This window comes from Pseudorca crassidens, chromosome 15 (genome assembly GCF_039906515.1).
Source record: "Pseudorca crassidens isolate mPseCra1 chromosome 15, mPseCra1.hap1, whole genome shotgun sequence".
NCBI lineage: Eukaryota > Metazoa > Chordata > Mammalia > Artiodactyla > Delphinidae > Pseudorca > Pseudorca crassidens.
The window spans coordinates 36,766,727-36,786,274 of NC_090310.1; the positions used below are offsets into that span (position 1 = coordinate 36,766,727).

Genomic DNA, 19,548 nt, shown 5'->3' on the forward strand with positions numbered 1-19,548 from the left:
TTTAAGGGTGTTTGTAACGTTTTTGCCCGGCCACGACGTATATAACATGTCCCAGGTTCTGTAGGCGAAAATCACATCGCTGCCTGGGCGCCTTACTCGGAGATCATAAAAAAAAAATCATTCCCCAGGGGCAGCCGGCCGGGTTCAGCGGCTGGAAGCTGCGAACACCACGGCCTCCTGGCTCAGCCTTTGGCTCAGGCCCTGGGCCTGTAGCTGGGCTCTGGGGTTCCGCGGGTGTCCGCTGGCCGGGGTCTGGGGGGCGGGTTCTCCTGGGTGCAGAAGGACGGGTGCGGCGCGGCCCCGGGCTCGCCCCAGGAAGCCTGCGATCACTTGCAAACAGCTGTATCAGTGGGCTCGGGCTCATCGCCTCCCAACACGGGGAGACAAAATGGCGGTCGTGTGGGGGCAGGGAGGGCGAAGCTACGTACGGGTTCCATGCCACGCTAGAACTACAACTCCCAGGATGACCTGGGTGGAAGGCGGGAGGCCGAGGAGAGCGCTAGCGTCGCTAGGCCCTGTGTCCTCTCGACCCCTAGTGGAAAGTCTCTGGAATGCGTTGTTTGCTCCGGTCCGCCCCCCAGACATTCCTCGCAACTGGCTGACGGGAATCGTAGTTCTTCGACGACAGAGTTGAACCTCCTTCGGGCCTTACGAAACTACACTTCCCGGTGCGGTTTTGGCGCCTGCGCACAAGGCCGGGGGGGGGCGTACTACGGTTCCCGGCAGGCCCTGCGACGCGCGCAGCTGCGTGCTGACGCACATAATTGGTCGTGCTGACGTGCAGCGCGGCCCAGGCGGGGTGCGAGTGGCGCAGTCGGAGTCCGCTGCGGCCCCGGAGGAAGCGAGGCGTCGGCGGTGTTGGCTGAGGCGGGCGGGCCGGCGAGGCAAGGCGGCGGCTCCAGGCCCCGAGGGACTCAGGAGCTCGAGCAGCGGCAGCGGCAGCACCTCTCCCCCTCGGAGGCGGCGGGCGGAGGCGGCGGCGGCGGGTGAGAGAGCGCGCGAGCCGGGTGGGGGAGGGGCGGCGGCCCCGGCGCAAGGCCAAAGCGCGCGGAGAACGGCTCAGGCCGCCGCGCGCACGCGCGCTCGCCGCCCCTAGCTCGCGCGCGGACGTCCTTGCTGGTCTGCCTCCCTTCCCCCCTTCTCGCGGTTCTTGTCGCGCGCGGGCTTTTATTCTTCCCTCCCCCATGGCAACGGCGCGCGCCGCCGACTGCACTCGGGCTCGCGCGCGCTCTCGAGGGGGGAGCGCGCGACTCGGCTTCTCGCCTCCCTGACGCGTGCGGCGAGGAGGCCGTCCTGCAGCTGTCTTTGCCGACATTTTCTCGGCGAGGAGGGGGCTGCGGCGTCCGGGGCCCGCTGCCGGCTCCTTTCTCCCGCGCTTCTCCGGCGTCCGGCCTACCCGTCCCTCCCGGGGGCCTGGGGTCGGGCCCGGAGCCTCCCATACTATGGGGCGCCGCGCAGCCCCATCCCCCATTTCTCAAGGCTGAAAATAGGCCTTGGCCGCTCAGCCAGTGCAGAGAAGGCCTTGAACTAGATGTCCGGGAGAGTTAGGCAGTTTGGATTCATTACTGTGTGTCATGAGGTATTAGGAAGAGAAGGGTTCTAAACGTTTTAAAAAAAATTTACGTATTTGGTTTAGGTATGTAAAGGCAGAACACATACTCCTTTCTTTCTTGCACTTTTTCATCGTCTCCCCCAAAGTTGTGTTACGGCTGGGGAGGAGGCTGCCAGCCCTTCCTTGAGAAAACGCTGGACTTTTGTCACTATTTCGCACACAACTTTTCTAGGCCTTGGTTTTCACTCGGACGCTTTTCTAAGATATCTTCTGGGTCAAAAATTGAAGAGTTGTGTTTCCTCTTGAGTGTGAGTCTAGGTCTCTTCCTGAGCTAGTATTTTAGCTTCTGGGGTTTCATAGTGTGTCTACTCAGCTACTACAGTGCCCCAGTGCTGAGCTTGTTGTGCTTATTACTTTTGTCCATTTTCTTGCACACTCTCCTCCCTTTTTGGTGCGTTTTTTTTCTTGAATACCATAATACTGAATTTCAAGACCCCCTTCTGCCTGGTTAGTTGGGCATCGTGATAATTTTCCAACAGAAAAAACGCCTTTTTGTCTTTTTTTTTTTTTTTTTTTTGCAGCTTTTACTGTCAGCTTTTAGCTTGGGTGATTTTTGCATACCCACAGTCCTGGACCCCAGTTTAAGTGTCCTTATTTAGGTTTTGGTGATTTGTGTTTGTGTTGTTAATACACTTTTTGGTCCATCCATCCTTTTAGTGTTTTGAGCACTGTCTTAGATGCTGTGGTATTTCTGTTTTGTTTGGGTTTTTTTTTTCTTTCTTTTTTGGCTCATTCCGTAAAAGTTCTCCAGTCTGTTGTGATTTAATATCCTTTGCTTAGCAGCTGCTGGTTATCCTTTTCCAGGGAGTGGGAGGATTATTGTGTGAGGTGGTATGGAAGTGTGGGTGAATGGTTAAGCTGAAGAATTGATTGCAGGTCAGAAGCGTTCTGCAAGGGAAGCAGAAACTGGGTAGGATATAGAGAGCCAAAGAAGGCCTAGCTTTAGAATAGGGAGGAGAAAATTTGAGAAAATAAAAGTGAGGGTTGGAAAATTTCTTGTGCTGTAAAGAAATTTTTCATTTCTTTGCACAGTTCCACTTGCCTTTCATAGATTTAGCATCATTTGTCACTCCTTTAACCCAGTATTGTTATTTCGTTTTGTTTTGCTTTCAGATCTCTAGAGTCTGCAACTGGGATTGGGCAGGGACCCAGCCTTAGAGTTGGGGGGTAAGGGGCTCCAAACTGTTCTAGAGTTGTCCTAGCTCCCTTTCATTCAGCATCTCCCTGTATGGGGTGTGGGGGGGGGCTTTAGTACATTCTTCCAGGTATTTGTATGATGTTTCTTTCAGAATTTTTAAAATGAAGCCTTTTCTTTTATCCAGTTCTATGTTTTTCCCCTTTACTTTCACTAATCTCTCCACTTTGTTCCTTGGGTTCTTTCCTGGGATCATTTTCCCTCACACATTTCCCCATGTGAAACTATCTCGGACAGGATGAGTTGGAGAAAAAAACAGAGTACATGTAGCTGGAGAAAGGAATAGAGTGTACGTAGCCAAGAAATCTAATCAGTAAAACTAGAGTTAGAGGGCTCTTCAGAGTCATGCTGGGGTTGGGACAGATTGAGAGGATAGAACCTGGTAGGAGGCACGTGATAATGAGAGGGTTAAGGACGGCCTGGAAGAGAAAAACTAGGAAATGAGATAACGGGACTGTTAGGGAAAGTTGACAGTTTGACGTTAATGAAAGTAAGGTATGAAGAGTGGGGGTTTTGTAAGTGCAGGGGAAGGAATGTAGAGAAGGTATGGGGACAGTTGGAACAGAGGAGGCTTGTTTGGTGTATTTAGAGCATTGAGTTGAAAATGTAATATTTTACAGGAGCTAGTGAGAGTTCGGTGAGCCACAAACCATGTGAGAAATCCTATTGGGAAGGAAATTGAAGGAATATGTTATTAGTCAGGATAGTTGATTGGAAATGGCCCCTTACTTAAGAGGTGAAGTATAAGAGGATTACATATCCAAAGTTCATGTGTTTCTGATGTGCATGCTGGCCTTTAGCCTGGGCCACCTTTTGGATATCTAGGGGCTGTTCAGTCAGACTGTATTCATAATTTCTGGCTATCTTCAGGGTAGCCTGAAATGCTTAGGTCAGTTCTTGAAAGAGTCTAGACTTGGACTGCAGGCCTTTGGGTGCCACAGATCTTCGTTTGGTGTTTGTTGTGCCCTGTTTGGAGGCTTCAGTCAGTTGCCAGGGTTAGGAATTAGAGTAGTTGGTGAAGATACCAGTTGTGTATATTGGGGCTAAAGGAGAATAAAGAGAGTGTGTGGAGAAATTTGGGAGAAATGGGATCTTTGTTTTGGGTGGAAACAGGAAAGCTAGGTGAAAACAAGAGTGGCTCTTGCACATTGTGGGGAAAGGCTGTAAGAGCTGGGCTATGATTTGGTGGAAAGAAAGCAGTGCTGGAAGGATGAAGAACAGGTTTTTTTAGGAGACCAGGAGGATTATGCAGCTAAAGGAGGTTTAGTGTGGAGAGACATGTTGAAGTAGGGTTGAAGAAGAGCAGGGATTTGGGTGGTGGTAAGTGGCTAGTTTGGGGCCAGGGGCCTGACCCGTGTCTCCCCGCTCCCCTTCAGGAGCGGTGGTGCCCCACCCCGGGCACGGGGCCATGTACAACGGGATCGGGCTGCCGACGCCCCGGGGCAGCGGCACCAACGGCTACGTCCAGCGCAACCTGTCCCTGGTGCGGGGCCGCCGCGGTGAGCGGCCTGACTACAAGGGAGAGGAGGAACTGCGGCGCCTGGAGGCTGCCCTGGTGAAGCGGCCTAATCCTGACATCCTGGACCACGAGCGCAAGCGGCGCGTGGAGCTGCGATGCCTCGAGCTGGAGGAGATGATGGAAGAGCAGGGGTGAGGGAGGGCTGGGGGAGAGCCAAGCACTGAGTGAGTGCAGAGCTGGGGGAGTTAGGTGGGATGTAGGGAGCTTAGGGCTGGTTGAAAGAGGCCTGGAGAGGACTTGTAGGAGGGGAGGAGGTAAAGGAGCTAGCGGATTGAAAGGAGTTAAGGGACAGTTCAAAGTGAGAGATGAGGAACCTGTGTCTGGGATATAAAAGGGAGCCTTTTATGAGGTATTTAGATGGAGGCACATGGGGAAAGAGGGGGGCCATTGAGAAGCAAATATGTGCGTTAAGGGAGAGGTGGGGAAGCAGACCAGGGAAGAGACAAGAGCTAGCTAGGTAAGCTGATATGTGTTGTCATTGGTAGAGAAAAGGAAGATAAATGGATTTAAGGATTGAGGGCTTGGACAGTAGCAAAGGCAGGAAAACAGGAATTGGAATAATACCCGGATAAAAGGGATCATGGGTTGGATAGGGAATTGAGATTTTGGAAAAGGAACCTATTAAGGTAGAAAACCTTTTAGAGCAGTGGTTTTCAAACTTAAGCAGTGGCGCCCGTTTCATATAATGCATGTTCCTTTGGAATCCCAGGAAATGAAAGACTTGTTCTTGTTGATTGGATTTGGGGAGGAACACCTGGAACTCTGCCTGCTTAACTTTCCTCTCTTGGCCCCTGGAGTGTAGCATGTTTAAAATCCACTGTTCTAGAGGGTGTAGTCAGTGGAGGGAAGAAAGATGACAGGAAAAGAGCAGGATTTAATAGAAGGGCCCTTTGGGTGACAGTGAGTGAAAAATTGTATGTGTGCATGGAAAGGGAAGGGATCCTGCTGGGAACGAGGGAACTGTAAACCTGGGACTGGGGAGAGTGTCTAGTCAACCTCTAACCCTGAAGGCTTTTGTTCTCCAGGTACGAGGAACAGCAAATTCAGGAAAAAGTGGCGACCTTTCGACTCATGTTGCTGGAGAAGGATGTGAACCCTGGGGGCAAGGAGGAGACCCCAGGGCAGAGGCCAGCGTGAGTGTTTCCCTCTCTCGATTTTCTCTGGACTTTATTCTGCTTTTGTTGTTCTCTCTGTTTAGTTTGGACTTTCTCCCTGCTCTTGTCTTCATTTTCTCATGGCTGTTTGTGTGAATATGACTCTGCATTTTGTTCTCTATCTCCTTTAGACCTTTGACCTTTTCTCCTCTAGGGTAACTGAGACTCACCAGTTGGCAGAATTGAATGAGAAGAAGAACGAGAGACTCCGAGCTGCCTTTGGCATCAGTGATTCCTATGTGGATGGCAGCTCTTTTGATCCTCAGCGTCGTGCTCGGGAAGCTAAACAACCAGTTCCTGAGCCACCCAAACCTTACAGGTACACAAGACCAAGAAGCCAGTGTCAGTTTCTCTTCCTAATTCTAAGCACTCTGCTCCATTTTTTGTGTGTGGACTATGTCTTTTCAAATTCTTGAGATTTTGTTTTTCTGAAGTTGAAATGTCTAAGAAAGTTTGTCTTAGCACCCATCTCTGCCGTTTTTCATCTTTCCTCAGCCTTGTCCGGGAGTCTAGCAGTTCTCGCTCACCAACCCCAAAGCAAAAGAAGAAGAAAAAGAAGAAAGATAGAGGACGGTAAGTTAGTTGGAAAGCTATTCTAGTAGCCAGAGGACCAAACATGTCATGTTTTTTCTCTCTCTCTGGAAATAGAGTATTCTTATTTCTAGGAAGTAGGAGAGAGTTGTCAGAAAAGTCAGGGAAGAGGGAGTTACCATTCAGGTCTCACCTGGTAGAAGAAATAATGTGTGCTGCTTCAGTGGGGAAGGGTTGATTCTGTACCTCTGCAAAACTGATCAGCAGCATTTTGGAGTTATGTTGTTTTTTCCATTTTGGGGTTTGTTGCTATATAATAGGTACCTACGCCTCTTGGAGAGTAAATAAGTTCTGGGCTTAGATCGGCACATTGGTGCTATTGGAGTTGTTCTGTGCTTTAGAAGCTTTTTTGGGGATGGATTATAAGTGGGTGGGCCAGAGAAGGAGGCAGGCTGAATGACCTGTTTCTGAACCCACATTTAGCAGGTCAGAGAGCAGCTCTCCTCGACGAGAGAGGAAGAAGAGCTCTAAGAAGAAGAAGCACAGGTATGAACTGGGAACAATTGGAGAGGTTTGGTGAGTCCAGGCCTAGGTAAAAAATAATAATTTTACTTACTTTTTACCAACAGGTCAGAATCTGAATCCAAGAAAAGGAAGCATAGGTAAGAGCTCTTTGTGGCATTGGGAACATAGTGGCTGGCACATGGAGCAGTGAGCCATTGCTTGATGGCCTTGCTGGCTCTTTAGGGTTTTTTTTTTCTTGGGGTAAAGCTCAGTTCCTTGATCTCCTACTGTCAGTAACTCAGTTCTTTCCATTTTACTTTTCATTTTATTTCTTTTTTTAAAAATGATTTTTATTTTAAATAATTTTGCTTTATTTCTCAGGTCTCCTACTCCAAAGAGCAAACGTAAATCTAAGGACAAGAAGAGGAAGCGGTGAGTGAATTAGAGGGGAATTTGCTTAGTGAGTAGATGAGTGCCACCTGGGGATAGGGCAGAATCAGTCACGTCCCTGACTGGTAAAAGGTTGAAGGGTGGATAAGGGGAAGCCAGTGCAGGTGTGACAGCACCCTGAGCTGTGGTGGTGGTCTTCCTTCAGGTCTCGAAGTACAACACCAGCCCCCAAGAGCCGACGGGTGCACCGTTCAACTTCTGCAGACTCTGCTTCCTCTTCAGATACTTCCCGCAGTCGGTAAGGGGTGGTCCAGGAGGAAGGGAGGGAGAGGGACTTGTGGGTTAATCAATTTAATATTTATTGAGCGCCCACGGTGTGCTAGGCGCTGCACAGACCATTCGGAAGACACGGTCCCTGCCCTCTAGGAGCTGACAGGCTAAAGCAACAGGATGGACAGACATATACATTTCCCCTTCTCTTTTTTTTTTGTTTTTTGTTTTTTGTTTTCTTTTGTTTGTGATTTTGTTTTGTTCTGATATATATGGACTGCCAGAATAGGGAGGGTGGTGGTTTGTTCGTGGTGTCTGGGGGAGGAAGGAATCCTTACCCTGGCTTCCTTAATCGGGGAAGGCTTCCTGAAGGAGGTGGGCTCAGAGGTGAGTTGTGAATGAAGCGGGTAGGGAATGGACTGGGTGGAGGGTTTTGGGAGGTTTGGGGGAGGTAAATATAAAGGGGTAGAGGGAGAACATTTTTGGGGACTGATGTTGAGAAGAGAAGGAGCAAAGTGAACTGGACTTGAATTTCAGTATGAGTTACTTGAATCCTGTGAGTAAGAGAAGGTTCTTTGGAAGAGGGTTATATTGAAGAAAGGTGGATGGGAGCTGGGGAGGGGGTTTTCTGTTCTCCCCTGAACTGATTTTCTTCCTCTTTTCCCATCCTCAATTACCTTCCTCAGGTCTCGAAGTGCTGCAGCTAAAACCCATACAACTACCTTGACTGGGCGAAGTCCTTCCCCTGCTTCGGGGCGTCGAGGGGAGGGAGATGTACCATCCAGGGAACCAGGTATCACCAACATAGGGCAGCCTAGTAGCCCGGAGCCGTCTACAAAGCAGCCTAGCAGCCCTTATGAAAACAAAGATAAAGACAAGAAGGAGGTATGTTCCTGAGTTAATGGATATTCTTTGGTTTGCAGGGCTGTGGATTCAGGATAGGTGTGTGAAGTTAAGGGAGAAGTAAGGTCCGGTTTTGTTTTTTGCATTCCTCTCAGTTATTCATAAAGTTCTCTTTTTCATTTGCAAATCCTTTAGAATTGTGGCTTTCAAACTTTACTGGGTGTTAGTTTTACATCACTGTCTTCTTTGTACTTACAAGTTGATAGAACTGGAACAAAAAAAATTTTTTGAACTACACCTAACTTTACTACTTATAGTGTCTCTAGTATCAGTTTCATTAAATGCTGGTTGTGGCTCATTAAAACTTTGCAACACACTGGGTTGCTGCTTGCAGTCTGAAAACACAACTTTGGAAAGATCTATTCAGTACCTGTTGTTTTATACTTGCTATTAAAATTCAAGCTCTAGGGCTTCCCTGGTGGCGCAGTAGTTGAGAGTCCGCCTGCCGATGCAAGGGACATGGGTTCGCGCCCCGGTCCGGGAAAATCCCACATGCTGCGGAGCGGCTAGGCTCGTGAGCCATGGCCGCTGAGCCTGTGCGTCCGGAGCCTGTGCTCCGCAACAGGAGAGACCACAACAGTGAGAGGCCTGTGTACCGCAAAGGAAAAAAAAAAATTCAAGTTCTAATCATGTTTTCTTACTTCAACAGTCACAGTATAATTTAAATTGCTTTTTGCTAAATTTGTAGCTCTCCTGTTTTCCATGTTACCCAGAGTTGGTTTTCCAAACTGCAAGTTGGATCATCTCAGAAATTTAATTTACTTCCTATTGTTCTTGACTTGAATATTTAAAGCTTTTATAACTTGGTCTTTTTCTGTATTTCCCTGTACTTCATTCTGGTCTTTCTTACTCACATAAGTCACGTACTCAAATCTTTGTTTTTTTTCCTTTTATTTTAATATAGATATTTTTTAAGAATGAAGTCAGTCATTTTGGGAAACTGCTTTATCTTTCCATTTAAAAATACCTTCTTTTTTGCACTCACCATTTTGTAATGGTTGTCTGTTGTGAAATATAGTACATTAGTTTGCATTATGTTTTTTCTCTGGATAGAAGACTCAAGATTGTAGATTGTTTTCGTACGTTTCTCACTGTGTTTTATATTATGTGATCTCTTGTTATTGAATGAATGTGACTGCCTGTGGTGAGGAAAAGGACCAGTTGGTATAATGGGGTGCATAGAGGAAAAGTTTCATAGGAAAGGGTGTTGGGATCTTACAGGTGATAGGAAGTTTTGGTGCTTACATACCCGTATCCTTACTCTTTTTTCCACTCTTAGAAATCTGCAGTTCAACCTAGCCCCTCTCCGGAAAGGAGCAGCACAGGGCCAGAACTACCTGCTCCCACTCTGCTCCTTGCTGAGCAATATGGCGGCTCCCCACAACCCCTTGCAACAACCCCCTTAAGTCAGGAGCCAGTGAATCCCCCTTCTGAGGCTTCTCCAGCCCAGGGCCATTCACCACCTAAGTCTCCTGAGAAACCTCCCCAATCTTCTTCAGAGAGCTGCCCGCCCTCTCCTCAACCTACCAAAGTTTCTCGGCATGCCAGCTCTTCCCCTGAAAGTCCTAAACCTACACCAGCTCCTGGGTCCCGCCGAGATATTTCTTCTTCTCCTGCATCCAAGAGTCGCTCACATGGCCGAACAAAACGGGATAAGTCACATTCTCATACTCCTTCTCATAGAGTGGGGAGGTCCCGTAGTCCTACCACTAAGAGGGGGCGGTCTCGGTCTCGAACCCCTACCAAGAGAGGTCATTCTCGGTCCCGGTCACCTCAGTGGCGTAGGTCCCGGTCTGCACAGAGGTGGGGACGATCTAGGAGCCCCCAGCGACGTGGCCGCTCTAGGTCTCCTCAGCGACCAGGCTGGTCCAGGAGCAGAAATACACAGAGAAGAGGCAGGTCTAGGTCAGCAAGACGAGGCAGGTCACACTCTAGATCCCCTGCAACTAGGGGCAGATCTCGTTCTAGAACACCCACCCGGAGGGGCAGATCTCGGTCTAGGACACCTGCCAGGCGGAGGTCACGATCTAGAACACCCACTAGGCGCAGGTCTCGGTCTAGAACACCAGCCCGGAGGGGCAGGTCTCGGTCTAGAACACCTGCTAGGCGCAGATCTAGGACCCGATCACCAGTACGACGGAGGTCTCGTAGTAGATCGGTAGCCAGGAGAAGTGGCAGGTCACGCTCTAGGACCCCAGCCAGGCGTGGGCGGTCACGCTCCAGAACCCCAGCCAGGCGTGGGCGGTCGCGCTCCAGAACCCCAGCTAGACGAAGTGGCCGGTCACGCTCTAGAACACCAACCAGGAGAGGGAGATCTCAGTCTAGGACACCAGCAAGACGAGGAAGATCCCGTAGTAGAAGTCTAGTTAGACGGGGAAGATCTCACTCTAGAACACCACAAAGAAGGGGCAGGTCTGGCTCCTCATCAGAGCGGAAGAACAAATCCAGAGCATCACAGAGAAGGAGCAGGTCCAACTCAAGCCCAGAAATGAAGAAATCTCGAGTTTCTTCGAGGCGGAGCAGGTCTCTCTCTTCACCAAGGTCCAAAGTAAAATCCCGCCTGTCTTTGAGGCGAAGCCTTTCAGGGTCCTCTCCACGCCCTAAACAAAAGTCTCAGACACCACCAAGGCGCAGTCGCTCCGGATCATCCCAACCTAAAGCTAAATCTAGAACACCACTAAGGCGAAGTCGCTCTGGTTCTTCTCCGCCTCCTAATCAGAAATCTAAAACGCCATCAAGACAAAGTCATTCCAGTTCATCTCCTCAACCTAACGTGAAATCTGGAACGCCAAGGCAAGAGTCTGTAACAAGTCCCCAGGTAAATGAACAATCTGCAACACCACAAAGACAGAGCCGTTCTGAATCATCACCTGACCCTGAGGTGAAGTCTAGGACCCCTTCGAGACATAGCTGCTCTGGGTCTTCTCCTTCTAGAGTGAAATCTAGCACACCTCCAAGACGGAGCCGATCTGGGTCATCATCTCCACAACCCAAAATGAAAGCAGTAACGTCACCAATCCAAAGCCATTCTGGCTTCTCTTCTCCAAGTCCTAGTAGAGTGACATCTAAAACACCTTCAAGGCAAAGCAGATCAGAGTCTCCATGCTCCAAGACAGAATCTAGATCGTTGCAAAGACACAGCCATTCTAGATCCTCCTCTCCAGATACCAAAGTGAAACCTGGAACACCACCAAGACAGAGTCACTCAGGGTCTACTTCGCCATGCCCCAAAGCAAAGCCCCAAACTCCACCAGGGCATAATCTTCCTGGATCAGTGTCACCATGTTCCCAAGAGAAGTCTAAAGATACATCAGCACAGAGTTGCTCTGGATCTTTCTCTCTGTGTCCAGGAGTAAAGTCCTGCACACCACCCTCAGCTCTGCAACAGAAAGGACAGTCTCCAACTTCACCAGACTCCACATCTGGTACTTCAAGTCCAGAAATGAGACAGAGTCATTCTGAATCTCCATATCTGCAGACCAAATCTCAGACACCTCCTAAGGGTGGCCAGTCCAGGTCCTCATCTCCAATCACTGAGCTGGCACCCAGATCTCCAACAAGACAAGATAGAAGTGAATTGTCAGAAGGTCCTAGGCTGAAATCTGGAATGTCTCCTGAGCAGAGCGGGTCCCAGTCTGACTCTTCCCTATATCCTGCAGTGGACTCTAAATGTCTTCTGGGGCAGAGTAGATTGGAGCCTTCTGAATCAAAAGAAAAAACGAGCTTACTCCTTCAGGAGGATGTTACTGCATCATCTCCAAGACCAAGAGACAAATTGAGTCGTCCTTCTGTGCAGGATAGGCCTGAGTCTTCACCAGTACTCAGAGATACCCCTAGAACTCCATCAAGGGAAAGAGGTGGTGTTGAGTCATCTCCAGATACAAAAGACCGAAGTAGTGCATTAACTAAGCCAAGCCAAGATGAGGAATTAATGGAGGTGGTAGAGAAATCTGAAGAATCCTTAAACCAGGTCCTGCCCCATTTGTCTCCAGAACTTAAAGAAATGGCTGGAAGTAACTTTGAATCATCTCCTGAAATAGAAGAAAAATCTGCCATGTCTTTGACTCTTGACCAAAGCCAGTCACAGGCTTCTTTGGAAGAAGTCCCTGCAGTGGCCTCAGCTTGGAGCGGGCCACACTTTTCTCCAGAACATAAAGAACTGTCTGACTCTCCTCCCAGAGAGAATAGCTTTGGATCACCTTTAGAATTTAGAAACTCTGGCTCTCTTGCAGAAATGAATACTGGATTTTCTCCTGAGGTTAAAGATTTGAATGGACCTTTTCCTAATCAGCTGGAGACAGATCCATCTCTAGATGTGAAAGAACAATCAACAGGGTCCTCCAGACACAGCAGTTCTGAGTTATCCCCAGATGCGGTGGAAAAAGCAGGAATGTCTTCAAATCAGAGTGTCTCTTCGCCAGTACTTGATGCTATACCTAGAACACCCTCAAGGGAAAGAAGTAGTTCTGCATCTTCTGAAATGAAGGATGGTTTACCCAGAACCCCCTCAAGGAGAAGCAGGTCTGGGTCTTCCCCAGGACTTAGAGATGGGTCTGGGACTCCCTCAAGGCACAGCCTATCTGGGTCGTCTCCTGGAATGAAAGATATACCTAGAACACCATCCAGGGGAAGGAGTGAATGTGATTCCTCTCCAGAAGCAAAAGCTTTGCCTCAGACTCCTAGGCCAAGGAGTCATTCTCCATCATCCCCGGAGCTCAACAATAAGTGTCTTACCCCTCAGAGAGAAAGAAGTGGGTCAGAGTCATCAGTTGAACAGAAGACTGTGACTAGTACTCCTCTCGGGCAGAGACGTCGGTCTGGATCTTCTCAAGAACTTGATGGGAAACCCAGTTCATCGCCTCAGGAGAGAAGTGAGTCAGACTCTTCTCCAGATTCTAAAGCTAAGACACGAATGCCACTTAGACAAAGGAGTCACTCTGGATCATCTCCAGAGGTCGACAGCAAATCCCGGCCTTCTCCTCGGCGTAGTAGGTCTGGCTCATCCCCTGAAGTTAAAGATAAGCCAAGAGCAGTACCCAGGGCACAGAGTGGTTCTGATTCCTCTCCTGAACCCAAGGCTCCTGTCCCTCGGGTCCTTCCAAGACGAAGCAGATCAGGTTCATCAAGCAAAGGCAGAGGCCCTTCGCCTGAAGGAAGCAGCAGTTCTGAGTCCTCTCCAGAACACCCACCCAAATCCAGAACTACTAGAAGAAGTTCTAGGTCATCACCAGAGCCCAAGACCAAGTCTCGTACTCCCCCTCGCCGTCGCAGCTCTCGATCATCTCCTGAGCTGACTAGGAAGGCCAGGCTCTCCCGTAGAAGCCGTTCTGCATCATCCTCACCAGAGACCCGCTCTAGAACTCCCCCAAGACGCAGAAGAAGTCCCTCAGTGTCTTCCCCAGAGCCAGCCGAAAAGTCAAGATCCTCACGCCGGCGGCGTTCAGCTTCATCTCCACGCACTAAGACAACTTCAAGGAGAGGCCGTTCTCCTTCACCAAAGCCTCGTGGGCTGCAGAGGTCCCGTTCCCGCTCGAGGAGGGAGAAAACCAGAACAACCCGTCGTCGAGATAGGTCTGGATCTTCTCAGTCAACCTCTCGGAGAAGACAGCGGAGCCGGTCAAGGTCTCGGGTTACTCGGCGTCGCAGGGGAGGCTCCGGTTACCATTCAAGGTCTCCTGCCCGGCAGGAGAGTTCCAGAACCTCCTCTAGACGCCGAAGAGGCCGCTCTCGGACACCCCCAACCAGTCGGAAGCGTTCCCGCTCACGCACATCACCAGCCCCATGGAAACGCTCCAGGTCTCGGGCCTCTCCAGCCACTCACCGGCGATCCAGGTCCAGAACACCCCTGGTTAGCCGACGGAGGTCCAGGTCTCGAACTTCACCAGTCAGCCGGAGGCGATCAAGGTCCAGGACATCCGTGACTAGACGAAGATCTCGATCAAGAGCTTCCCCAGTGAGTCGAAGGCGATCTAGGTCCAGAACACCACCAGTAACCCGCCGTCGTTCAAGGTCCAGAACACCGACTCGCCGACGCTCCCGTTCTAGGACTCCACCAGTGACTCGGAGAAGGTCCAGATCTAGGACCCCACCAGTAACCAGAAGGCGATCTCGAAGCAGAACCTCCCCTATCACTCGCAGAAGATCAAGATCCAGAACATCCCCGGTCACCCGAAGGAGGTCAAGATCTCGCACATCTCCGGTAACTCGAAGGAGGTCTCGGTCTCGAACCTCTCCAGTGACACGCCGCCGATCTAGGTCCCGAACTCCTCTAGCTCTTCGGCGCCGCTCTAGGTCTCGAACCCCATTGTTAGCACGTAAGCGTTCTCGAAGTCGCTCACCACTTGCTATTCGCCGGCGTTCTAGGTCCCGTACTCCACGAACAACTCGGGGCAAACGGTCCTTAACAAGATCTCCTCCAGCTATTCGCAGGCGTTCTGCGTCCGGAAGCAGTTCTGATCGTTCACGTTCTGCTACTCCTCCAGCAACAAGAAATCATTCTGGTTCTCGGACACCTCCAGTAGCGCTCAATAGCTCCAGAATGAGCTGCTTCAGTCGTCCTAGCATGTCACCAACTCCTCTTGACCGCTGTAGATCACCTGGAATGCTTGAGCCCCTTGGTAGCTCTAGAACACCCATGTCTGTCCTGCAGCAAGCTGGTGGTTCCATGATGGATGGTCCAGGTCCCCGAATTCCTGATCACCCGAGAACGTCTGTGCCAGAAAACCATGCTCAGTCTAGAATTGCACTTGCCCTGACGGCTATCAGTCTTGGCACCGCTCGGCCTCCTCCGTCCATGTCTGCAGCTGGCCTTGCTGCAAGAATGTCCCAGGTTCCAGCTCCAGTGCCTCTCATGAGTCTCAGAACAGCCCCAGCTGCCAGCCTTGCCAGCAGGATTCCTGCAGCCTCTGCAGCAGCCATGAACCTGGCCAGCGCCAGGGCACCTGCCATCCCAACAGCAGTAAACCTGGCTGACTCAAGAACGCCAGCTGCAGCAGCAGCCATGAACTTGGCCAGCCCCAGAACAGCAGTGGCACCTTCGGCCGTGAACCTTGCTGACCCTCGTACCCCCACAGCACCAGCTGTGAACCTGGCAGGAGCCAGAACCCCAGCTGCTTTGGCAGCTTTGAGTCTCACGGGTTCTGGCGCAGCCCCAACTGCTGCAAACTATCCGTCCAGCTCCAGAACACCGCAGGCTCCAGCCCCTGCAAACCTGGTGGGTCCTAGATCTACACATGCCACAGCTCCTGTGAATATTGCCAGCTCAAGAACCCCTCCAGCCTTGGCCCCTGCAAATCTCACTAGTGCTAGAATGGCTCCAGCCTTGTCTGGTGCAAACCTCACCAGCCCTAGGGTTCCCCTCTCTGCCTATGAGCGCGTTAGTGGCAGAACCTCACCACCACTCCTTGACCGAGCCAGGTCCAGAACCCCACCAGGAGGCCCAGGCTCCAGAACCCCACCATCTGCCCCAAGCCAGTCTAGAATGACATCTGAGCGGGCTCCCTCTCCTGCCTCTAGAATGGTACAGGCTTCCTCACAGTCAGTTATTCCTCCAGCTCAGGATCGGCCTAGGTCCCCTGTGCCATCTGCTTTTTCTGACCAGTCCCGATCTTTGCTTGCCCAGACCACCCCTGTAGCAGGGTCTCAGTCCCTTTCCTCTGGAACGGTGGCAAAGACCACATCCTCTGCTGGTGACCACGATGGCATGCTCTCTGGCCCCGTCCCTGGGGTGTTCCACCCAGAGGGTGGGGAACCAACTGCCTCTATGGAGGCCCAGCAGCCTTCTGCTTTGGCTGCCCTGCAGCCAGCAAAGGAGCGGCGGAGTTCGTCCTCCTCGTCCTCCTCTAGCTCCTCCTCTTCATCGTCATCGTCATCGTCGTCGTCCTCCTCCTCCTCTGGCTCCAGTTCTAGCGACTCGGAGGGCTCTAGCCTTCCCACTCAACCTGAGGTAGTACTGAAGAGGTGAGAGGACTTTTAGAACTCTTTTACGGGGAAGGTTTTGGGGATGGTTGGTGGGGGTGGGGAGGGAGAAGCCCTATCCAGAGGTTCTTGGCTCTCTGAGGAGGTATGGGGACCATGATCCTTAAGCTGGGGGTAGAAGAGAATGCCGGGGTGGGGGTTAACGGGGGGAGGAATGGGACAGGTAAAAGTCTCCGAAGGTTAATTCTCTAGAGGATAATGATAAGTTTTCCGTCTCTACAGAGGACAGAACTAGAGGAAATGGACTTAATTTTACAGCAGGAGGGATGGCAGTTAGACCTCAAGAGGAACTCCCTGGGCTGGAAGGATCTTCAGAGGTCATCCTATCCCTCTCCCTGCCTCCAGGCAGGACGGCCCCTCCCCCAGCCAACCCACACACACAGAGGCTTCCCCATGCTGTGGCTCTCCTCTCTGAGGACGGAGAGGACGGAGACCACCCAGCCTGGCTTCCACACCTGAGCCCAGGGACCTTATTCCTCCATCAGGGACATTCTTGAGGTTTAACCTTGATCCCTTTTGCTGCGGGCCCCAGCCTGTTGCTTGTGTTAGCAGAGGTTGGGTCAGTTGGGGCCACTGCTCTCCAGAGAATGCACTCACTGGCTCTCGGTTTGGAGAGCTCCGGGCCTTTCTCAGGCACCCCTCCCCCACTGCCATTCCTCCAGGCCAAGGAAGGTAGGGTTGGGGCTGGGGCAGCTTGTCTCCTTGTGACGCCCTCTTCTCCCACAGGGTCCCCAGCCCCGCCCCAGCCCCAAAGGAGGCTGTTCGAGAGGGCCGTCCTCAGGAACCGACCCCAGCCAAGCGGAAGAGGCGTTCTAGCAGCTCCAGTTCCAGCAGCAGCTCCTCCTCTTCATCGTCCTCTTCTTCCTCCTCTTCCTCCTCCTCCTCCTCCTCCTCCTCTTCTTCGTCTTCCTCTTCTTCCTCTACTTCTTCCTCCCCCTCCCCTGCTAAGCCTGGCCCTCAGGCCTTGCCCAAACCTGCAAGCCCCAAGAAGCCACCCCCTGGCGAGCGGAGGTGAGTGCTGCCTTGCTTGAGAAGGAAGGGGTGGGGTGTGACCCTGGGTTGTGAGATCCCTGCTGGACTGTGGTGTCTGCTTGTACAGTAGGAGTGGGGCTCTCCTCTCCCTGCTTACTCTGTTGTGCCCTGTTCTGGCAGAGGGCTGTCATCCAAGTGGGTGCTCAGGCCAGAATTGGGGAGTCCTAGGTTCCTTCCTCTCCCTGCCCCTGACATGCAGCCTGGTCCCAGGTTCCAGGGATTCTAGCTTTTAAGTCTCCCCTTTGCTACTGCCAGGGTCTGGCCACCGTCATCTTCTCCCGACTCTATCCACAGCCTCTTCCCTGTCTCCCTGCCTCCACGCCATTCTCTTCCACACGTAGCCAGAGGGATCTTTCTAAAACGCACATCTGGTTACTCCCTTCACAAATCCTTCCGGGACGCCCTGTGGCCTGCAGGATAAAGCCCCACCTCTGCGGGAATGGCGTGTGAGGCTCTTCACCAACTGGCCTTGCCTGCCCTGTGTTCTCCTCTCCTGCCCGCCCCCACACATGCCCTGTGCTCCAGCCACACTCAGCAGCGCCTTGCAGTCTAAGGAGAACCCCATGCCTTTGGACATGCTGTTCCTCCTGCCTGGAATTCCCTTGTCCGCCTGGTGAACTCCTCGTTCTGCAAGACTCCGCTCAAACAGCACCTTCAAGAAGACTACCCTGCCCCTTCCCTGCCCTGCCCCATGTCTCCCTCCCCTGGGTCCCCAGACCCCATGTACATCGGTCCTGCGGGGCTGCTTCCCACACGTGGGGCCAAGCGAGCCTCCCTTGGCCTTCCTTCACCATCAGACTGAGCCCCTCCAAGGGCAGGGACTGTCTTTATCTTTGCCTCCCCCGCTGCACCCCGTGCCCCGCCTGTTGGGGTACTCGGTGGATGGTGTGCGGGCGGATGGGTGAGTGAGCGGATGAAGGTGGGTCTGAGGTTGGCCCTGCGTGGTATGAGGTTTGGTGGTCAGGACCTGGGGTGGGGTGGGGGTGGTCCTGAGTGTTGGCTTGTGGGTTTGAAAGAGTGTGGCACTATGGGGACCTACTCTGATCCCCAGGTCCCGCAGCCCCCGGAAGCCAATAGACTCTCTCCGGGACTCCCGGTCCCTCAGCTACTCGCCTGCGGAGCGCCGCCGCCCCTCACCCCAGCCCTCACCGCGGGACCAGCAGAGGTAGGGTTGCCAGTGTGTGCTGTCCTGCCAGCAGCCCAGTCTGGCTGCCACTGATTTCTGCAAAATAAGTTCTAAGGCTCCAAGGTACCAAGGGTTGGTGGTGTCCTGTGTGTGGTCTCATGTCTGTCCTTCATTGTAGCAGCAGTGAACGGGGTTCCCGGAGAAGCCAGCGTGGGGACAGCCACTCCCCGGGCCACAAGCGCAGGAGGGAAACGCCCAGCCCTCGCTCCGTGCGGCACCGTTCCTCCAGGTATGTGTCTTTGTCACACTCTAGGGCTGGGCTCACTTCTGAGAGCTCCAGGGCTGGCTGGGGCCTCTGCATTGATTATTCTCTTCCATTTCAGGTCTCCGTGAATCTTCTTTGGGGAATTCCACCATACCCCAAGTTCTGGAGCCACAGGACGTGCCCCCTTTCTCCCCAACAGAGCCGTGGGAGGAGGTCTTTGTCTGCCCTCCCCACCAACCCTGGCAGCATCCTGGGGGAGGGCTCCCTTCTTTCCCTCCCTCTTTTTTTTTTCTTTGTTCTGTGAAATGTTAATCTCTGTGAGTTTTTCCTGGTTCACATGTTTTGGGGGGTTTGGGGTGGGTGGGAATGAGAATGGGAGTTGCGGGAGGGGAGGATACAGTTTGGGACTCCCAGGTCTTGACTCGGAAAGGATCTGGGAGGCACTGTCCCCCTTTTAGCCCCGAGTTCTTGGGGGGGATGATGGTTTGGTACTTGCAGACCTGTGTGAGGTATACCTGGAAAAAAGGGGCAGTTGATTAGTTGGCTCCTCTTGGCCTCCCAGTGAGGTTGTGGCCCCCTCCCCCCCAACTTTTCTTCACGTTTCTTAAAGGCATTTTGGTTTTTTAAAATCTGTACAGCAAGAGCAACTTTTTCTGTCAAATAAAAACGAGAAATGCAGGAATTGGGTCTATAGATTGTTTATTATGGGTGGGGAGAGTTAGTTAGGAGAGGAGCTGCCCTTATTCTGTGGCTGCATCCCTCTTGCAAGGGGCACACCTTGGAGGAGCCTTATGGGGTGGCTCTAGGCTGTGGATCCCCCACAGAACCCACTCAAACCAACATGCTCGTTCCAGCTGGGAGCCAGCATGCTCATGCTAGGAGGGGGCTGGCCACTCTGAAGAAACAAAAGCCTCTAAACCTTTTATCCCCAGGCTGAGCAGAAGGCTGGCCTGGGGGCCCTGGGTTCCTCTCCCCATTATGGCCTTTTGAGGGGTAGGCTGGGCTGGGGGTTGGTAGCTGGACTCAGAGAGCTTGGGATGCAGCAGGCTGGCCTGGAAGAGGCTGAGGGT

At 52.1% G+C, this 19,548-nt stretch overlaps 1 protein-coding gene across 12 annotated transcripts; it reads left to right on the forward strand.

The window, feature by feature from the left end:
- Window positions 1-796: 796 nt before the first annotated feature.
- Window positions 797-19,160, forward strand: SRRM2 (serine/arginine repetitive matrix 2). Of its 12 annotated transcripts, none has more exons than XM_067706909.1 (15): window positions 807-986; window positions 4,184-4,457; window positions 5,352-5,459; window positions 5,635-5,799; window positions 5,976-6,053; window positions 6,495-6,557; window positions 6,641-6,673; window positions 6,897-6,947; window positions 7,111-7,203; window positions 7,862-8,060; window positions 9,358-16,037; window positions 16,782-17,066; window positions 18,139-18,252; window positions 18,392-18,502; window positions 18,597-19,160. In XM_067706909.1, exons 2-15 carry the CDS (start codon window positions 4,216-4,218, stop codon window positions 18,604-18,606), a joined length of 8,232 nt encoding a protein of 2,743 aa, XP_067563010.1. In that variant the 5' UTR covers window positions 807-986; window positions 4,184-4,215; the 3' UTR covers window positions 18,607-19,160. The 12 variants fall into 12 exon arrangements, 7 of the variants coding, with proteins under 7 accessions (XP_067563013.1, XP_067563010.1, XP_067563012.1 ...); XM_067706907.1 differs by having other exon boundaries at window positions 813-986; window positions 18,395-18,502; XM_067706908.1 differs by having other exon boundaries at window positions 813-986; window positions 6,498-6,557.
- Window positions 19,161-19,548: the final 388 nt, after the last annotated feature.

Excerpts from the sequence above, each read along its gene's own strand:
- SRRM2 (XM_067706909.1), top strand. The coding sequence starts at position 4,216 with ATGTACAACGGGATCGGGCTGCCGACGCCCCGGGGCAGCGGCACCAAC. Across the intron at positions 16,038-16,781 it reads CCTGAGGTAGTACTGAAGAG|GGTCCCCAGCCCCGCCCCAG; the intron begins GTGAGAGGACTT and ends CTTCTCCCACAG. Across the intron at positions 18,253-18,391 it reads TCACCGCGGGACCAGCAGAG|CAGCAGTGAACGGGGTTCCC; the intron begins GTAGGGTTGCCA and ends CCTTCATTGTAG.